This window comes from Patagioenas fasciata, chromosome 9 (genome assembly GCF_037038585.1).
Source record: "Patagioenas fasciata isolate bPatFas1 chromosome 9, bPatFas1.hap1, whole genome shotgun sequence".
NCBI lineage: Eukaryota > Metazoa > Chordata > Aves > Columbiformes > Columbidae > Patagioenas > Patagioenas fasciata.
Genome location: NC_092528.1, coordinates 18773046 through 18780372, shown reverse-complemented (window position 1 = coordinate 18780372; position 7327 = coordinate 18773046). Strand labels below are relative to the sequence as shown.

The 7327-nt window shown below is 36.9% G+C and overlaps 1 protein-coding gene across 3 annotated transcripts in view; it reads right to left on the bottom strand.

Annotated features, from left to right (window-relative positions):
- Nucleotides 1–4131: 4131 nt before the first annotated feature.
- PRKCI (protein kinase C iota) overlaps nucleotides 4132–7327 on the bottom strand; it is a 30783-nt gene continuing 27587 nt past the window's right edge. For all 3 annotated transcript variants that reach the window (XM_065844471.2, XM_065844468.2, XM_065844470.2), the window contains one exon: nucleotides 4132–6724. In XM_065844471.2, the coding sequence (XP_065700543.1) occupies nucleotides 6637–6724 (88 nt within the window). In that variant the 3' untranslated portion in view covers nucleotides 4132–6636. The remainder of the gene's footprint in view (nucleotides 6725–7327) is intronic.

Below are 7327 nucleotides of genomic sequence, written 5' to 3'. Positions count from 1 at the left end.
AAACACTGGCCATTCCACCTCAATATGCAGTTTTACATCTAGGCTTGTTGTCTGGACTTTTCAAAGCAGGGACGTGTTTTAAACATGTTTAAATGAATTCCAGCATTGTGCAGCAATGTGTAGTACCTCAGTGCTTTTCATAAATGCTATTCTTTAGTCTGCAGCAAAACAATTACACATGATTGTGCAAGCATCGTCTCATTCTGGCTACTTCATCAAATGCTTCTGCATAATTTCCAGCCTCAGACAGAAAACAGGATTGCTTCATGAAATGACTCTGCAAAAGCATTTTATAAATATTGGCATTTTTCCTCCATTTATAGTTAAGCAAACAACACAAGACCAAGCAGTTGCCAGAGTACAATCACTGACCTTATACAAAAATGTGAAGTGCTTTTGTGCAGGGAGGCTAAGGGAAGTGATGGAGAACGTGCAAAAGTGCATTTGTGTTTGATCTCAATTGTCTCTTTAAATTCTGATTAATTTAAATGTTTGAGGGTAGGACAACAAATACTTTACAGAAAAATAAACATGTTTGTGAAGAATACTAACACTATGCTTACCTATTAAACAGATGTGAGACTTGCTTAAAAGCCACAACATAGAATAAAAACAGATTTCTGAACCTATGAGCTTTTGCAGCTGATCTTGCAAGACATGGACCAGTGCAACATATGTAGGTAGATACTGCATCTTTTATTAGACCTATTGATGTCATGGAAGCTTAAGAATTCACTGTCGTTTCTTAACTTGGAGTTTTAAAAGTTCTGCACATTTTCCATTTCAGGTTGCAAATTCTGGTAACTATTGTGCAGTAATGATGGTGTTGCTATAGAGCTACAATAATTAGGCAATGTAAGACATAGTTTGTAGGTAGAGGATTTTCTAAAAAAAGATGTTAACTCTGCCTACAACTTCTCTTGCAGACTCTGAAAACCAATTCCAAGGAGATTGTGCAGCTAAAACCCAAGTTACAGACATATGCAAGATGTAATAAATTGCACTAAGAGTGTCATGGTTTAACCACAGCCAGCAATCAAAACCATGATAGCTGCTCGCTCACCCCTGCCCCAAATAGGAGAGTGAATCAAAAGGGCATGGAGAAATTTGTGGATTCCAATAAAAACAGGTTAATAAAATAACATACTACTAACATATATAAAATGGAAAATAGAATAAAAGATACTCAATGCAATTCCTCATGAACTCCGTCTGTGCCAAGCAGCCAGTCCTGGGCAGAGAGAGATCACCCTGGTCCTGAACAGCCGATCCCAGGCAGAGAGAGAAAAAGGCAGAAAGGCCCAGAGGCCAAGCGCAAAATGTCAGGGTGGCAAAAGGCCGAACTAAAACCACTCCTGAACGGAACTCCACCAAAATGGAGCAGAACCAGAACAGGTTCCCAGCTGCCTCACACCTGCAGACACAGCACCCAGAAAGACCTTGGCTCCAGAACAACTAAGATAACAGCGAATTCTTACATTCTCTTTGTTACAACTCAACACCACTGGAAAGTCACTTGAATGAAAACATTAATTCTGTCCCAGGGTGTTATCTGCTTGTTCTCACACTTAATTCAAACAATGACTGCACTAGCTGTGACAAGAAAAGTTTCTAACTGCATAAAGAAAATTAACTTGTTTTCAGTCAAACCAGCACAGAGAGCATAGAAGGAATTTCACTTTTATTAACTCCTCTGAACTTTCAAGAGGTGCTGAAGGTCACAAAATTAACATTTAAGGTTGTCTTAAAACACAGTTCACAAATAGCACCCTCACTGCTTGGTTTCAACACCTTAACACTGAGGCAGCCTGTACAGAATTGTTGTCTTTACCATTTTAAGTCAGCTCTAAGGAAAAAAAAAAAATATTTTCTAAATATTTTTTTTACTTTACAATTAAACAGTGACTATGAAAATTTCATTTTCAGTTAAAATAAAAAATGAGGGATATATAATAATATATGGGAAACCAAGCAGCTCCCTAGGATGTGCGATTTTTATATACATATATCTAAAATAATATCAAGCAGGACACACTCAGAAATACAGATCTACAAAAATATAATGAAGCTAAAAAATGGTGCTTAAAAAAAAAAAAAGAGTAAGTCCCATCCTCCCCACACACATGTCCCTTTGAATTCTTTGCAGGGCTTTGACAGTCACTGGGGCTGATACTTCTTCTATTCACACACCAGGAAAGGGGGCAAGTAACACCAACTGATCTGCATTTCTAAGTGCAAATAAAAATAAATTCTTTAAGGTACTGCATATAAAGTGCCAAATACCATATTAAAACAAAATAAAATTATATTCCAGTTGAGCTGGTTAACAGATATTAAGTTGTTTGTCAAACTGCTAAGCGTGTAAAGAACTTTGTCACAGTTTTGAGAATAAGATTCAAGTTGCATATTTATGAACAAGGGGGTTCCTACAGAAGACTTATTTTCTTTTTTTAAAGTGTTTCCATGTACAGTCTCTAAAGCACAATTTAATACTGAACAGAGAACAAAAACTGTGCATTTTCTTCTCTGAAGAAATTAGTTTGTGCATTTTAAGAAGAAAAAAAAAAATCACTTTAGTGGTGATTTTTCACTCCTGTGAAACCACCTATGACAGATTAAGTAACACAAGACGAGATACCGTATTAGAAATACGGTAAGATAAGTAATCGAGTAAAGCACAAAAAGTTGACAGATTTTAGCAAGAACCACATCTTACAGGACAAGTGACTTTGCAAACAGTTCTGTACAAAACACAACAGCTATTGAACCTGAGCTATGACTGTTTCTACATCTGAAATCACAGTCAAAATTCAGCTGTTCAGCTCAATGCTTCACCATCCAATGTAAAAGGGATATAAGCCGAGACAGTTTGATCAAGCTCAGAAGTCAAATGCGGACGCAACAGATTTCTGGATCTATTTATGTGTGCAAAAGCCCACCTCCTACAAACACCAAACATCCAGGAGGCCGGTGCTTCTCTGACTTTAATCACTGGTGATAAAATACATAATGTTAAGATCACACATTTCAAGTACGAAGTTAAGATCTGTTTACTAGCAGCAGGAAAAAGTCTTAACCCCCCCCCAAAAAAAAAATAACTGAACTTTTCTCAAGAAAATCCAAGATACGGTAAAATTATCTTTTTCTGAAAGGGGGCCCAGTGCCCCAAGCCCTCTTCCCAGGAAGACGTCATTCAACTATAGGCAATTTCAAATCCCTTTCTTGCTAAAACTGCTTACACTGTCCATCATGAAGTGAGGATGCGTGCTTAGCAGCTATCAAGTACATATAGATTATACAAGCTATTAATTTCTTTTATAGAGTGTCTTAACATAAACAATTGCTCAGACTGAGCCGAGAGCAGTTGGCCACCAAACTGAACAGAAACAAGAAGTGTGTGTGGGGGGAGGTTAAGCATTTCAGATATGCAACCATCTGTAGCATTTGCCTGGGACTGTGCTACATATAATAACGAGCCAGATCGCAAGAGGAAATCTCTTTTAAAATACAAATACGCAGACAGTGAAATACAGATATATTAAAATACTACATCTGTAGCAGGGTATGAGGTAAGCGCCCTTGCCCTCTGTGTCAGAAATCTGAGAGAAGGCAGGGGAGGAGTTGAAGAAACAAAGAAAGGAATCACGCAAAAGTAAGTGCAGTGGATGAGAGGGTTGCTCTGAACTCCAAATGCCCAGCGCTGGCACCTGACACGACATCTTCGAAGTTCCAGCTGAAAAAGGTCCCTGGTCAAGCAAGCTAGAATTGCATTTTATATTTTACTTGAAGTGTTTTGTGTCTGCGCAGCTGACTGAAGCCTCACTACTTACTTTCGTTTCATCACTGGTGGTGTGATGAAAGAGTCTGCACAGATGCTTTTTCTCTGTAGGGCACGGTGAATGCAAGGCCCATGAAGCACGCTGGAGAGGGACTCACATTCTAACATTTGTTTAGGAAACACAGGCTGAAGGAGGTATTCCTTAGGTTGCTATAGTCTATTGCAGTGTGATCTTCTAGAAGAAATAAGATTAGAACAACACTACTGTGAGGCCTGGATAGTTAAGGCTCAGATGACAATCCCAAGCAAAGTCCAGCATTTCACAGTGTTTTAGAAGTTAACACACACAGGCATAATAGAAATGTTTTATTTAAAGTAAAAATTGTGCACAAATAAAGGGAATGATTACACAACAACGTTCAAGACCATATTCCATATGAAACAGGAAAATAGTAGTGACAATATTAACTAGCAGAGCACCCATAAGAATCCAACTCGTACACCCAAAGGAGGTTACTCCACATAAACACATCATGCTTCTGATGCAGACATATTCTCCAGAAGACAAAGCCTACTGCACTGGACTGTACACCCAATGTCCCTTCTGAATATTTATGACACAAAGAAAAATAACTGTTAATATCATGGCACTTTGGAGAAAATGAAAGTTTAAAAATAGATTTACAGTCATTTAAGATGTTTGTCACTTAGCAACATTCTTAATGGTTAGATACGTAAATAGAAAAAGTATCTTTTCTGTGACATTATCTATATTAAAAAAATTGCTTTAAGCACAAAAGACAGTGTTTTACCCCATTACTCTTCTGAGATGAACAGCAGAAATGCCCTTCCTTACATAAAGCCATTTTGCTTAATACCCCATATGAAATTAAGTCACTGTAGAGACAAGGCTTTTATTGATTGTTTAAGTAACTTCCAAGTTTAATATCAATGAAGTCCTGATGTCTAAACTAATCATGCGGGTGTTTAAGTCAAAGACTTAACAATTAATCACGTTTCAAACTGCATGTAAGCAGTTCACTTGACACAAACTAAACATGCTGAAGTTATTAGCTGCTCTTCAAAAATAGGTTCACTCTTAGATTTTATACAACTTGAATTTAAGAGAACCTGTTTTTTAACACTGTGAAGGTTCAAATGTTTCCTAAACTGAGGCCCCTCTAATAACTTCCCAGTTTTGAAAATTCAGCTCAGTACTTCAGAGTTTCCTATTCATGTTGCATTAAAAAAAAAAAAAAAGGAATTAAATCCCAGACCATGACAGTACTGCATGTTTGTGCAATCTCTCTCCTTGAAAATAACATGTAAGTGAAAAGCAAACACTGGAAGTTTTGTGCTATGAATTTACAGTGTCGCCAGACGAGGATTTTCAAGGACAGACACTGACCAAGCAGAATTTTTATTAAAAGCTTCAGATAAGGTTTTCTATCTTGTGCTTGCAGATGCTTAGACATGCTTTCAGAAACACTTAGCTTGCCTTACAGCTCTTATTTAACACTTTTGTTTTCTTCAATGTCTTTTAATCCCTTTTCCCTAAAATAAAAAAGTGGTACGTTTGGCATTTCTCAGCCCAAGACATTCAAAACTATTCCTTAAGCATTAAAAAAAAAAGAGAATTATCTGTGCTGTGTATTACACTGTATACTAACATGAAATGTAAGAATCACACCTCCCAGAAGTCCTAGTTTGAACTGTTTTCTCGATCTATTCCAATATTTTTACTATTAACTTTCAGTCTACTACAAACATTTAAGGTCTGACTGTGATTACAAATCATCATCTCTAAGTGGAGAAGTTAAGGGAGTCATTGTGAATAGCACCTATTTTTTTCTACGTGTGCTTTTTCCACTGCCAAAGTGGAATACACTTTCAACAGCATGGCAATAAGATTAAAAAAAAACAGGAAAAAAAAAAAAAGAAAAAAATGCCCTTATGTAGGCCATAGCTGTAACATATGCAGTTCTGATACAGTTAAGACATAAGTATAAAAGCAATAAATAATAGTACGAGGTTCTGTATCCATCAACATTAGCCACCCATTGCTGCTAAATTACACTCTACAGATTTACACTTTTTAAAGTATTAATTGAATTCCATTTATTTAGACTGACACCTTATACCGTGTAGAACCCTCACTGCAAGGGGCAGCCTCAGAAAGGCACTCTATGGATCAGCCTACAATTCCTAGTGTATCATTTTTTAGCAAAATCTACTGATTCTAATCTTAAGTTAATAATCTCTTTTAGGACAAGATCAATATTCCCTGTGAAAGCAGCCACTCTTGCCCTATTTGGTTTCAAAATCTGCTCTCCGTGCTGTCACGTCAATCTGGAGGGCAATAACATAGCTCTAAGTCTAGGAAGAGAGACAAACCAGATGTTTAGAGAGAAGAGATTTACAACTACAGAAGTCATAAGGTCTTACTTGTCTTGCTGGAAAAATACAAGTCCTTTAATTATATTTTGTTACATCCCCTACTGCAACTTCTATTCTTAAAGAAATAAGAGAACTTTCCTTTATCAGAATGCTGTACAGGCAAGTTATACAGCAAGACCCCCTTGTTCAGTCAGGAGCCCCGCAGACCAACTTCTATATTAAAATTAAAGTTTGGCAAAACTGTTGGAAAGTTTAACGTTTTAAATCTGGCAGCAAAAGGTTCAGCATAACAACAGTCCTGGATGACAATTAACACAAACAGAAAATTAGTTGAGTAATTCGCACTAGGTGGCAAGGGCAACACGTATCAGTTGCTCATTTTATGCAAGTGCATCCAAATGAAGAGATGTTTATCCGTGCAGAAACAGAGTAACAATTGGCACTGTCCAGAAATGGAGAATTCAGACACATTCCTCAGCTGACATCAAAAGAGGATTTATGTATTCAAAGCCTTCAAATTCAGACTGGTCAATCTTCTTCACTATATCACTATTAAGATTTAAAAAAACAGTCATCAGTTCAGCAAAACTGAAAAGATAACAACATTAACTGACAGCTTGTCTTAAAATTTAGACTTGTACAATGGATTGCATTTACCACTTTTTTTTTTAATCAATTGCACCTGCATCAGCAACTTTTCTAAACTTTATTTGTACATTATGCTTTTACAAAGGGATAAAGAAGGAACTTGGATCTCAGACCTAACTAAGGTACACAGGTAACATTTAATATTCACTGTTTGTATTTACATACTACATGAGCATTATACAACCCCCCAAAAAAATTCCTAAAATGTGAACAGCGGTGGCTAAGTCAAACTAGAAGGGCCCTTCCCTCCCCATCCCGAATCAGGGCCTCTCAGGAGCAAGGAACCACAAATCCACTACCAAAAATCAAATGCATTATCATGCATTTTGCAAACAAGCTAAACAAAGCATCTTCTCTTGTTCAGAACACACAAGATAAATTCAAGCTAAACACAACATTCTAGAAATATAAAGTAAGGCAAAAATAAACCACTTGATAAAACAAGTCTTTTTCCTTCACACATTCATTTCTTGCAGATGATACCTCTGAAACTTGTAAAATAAC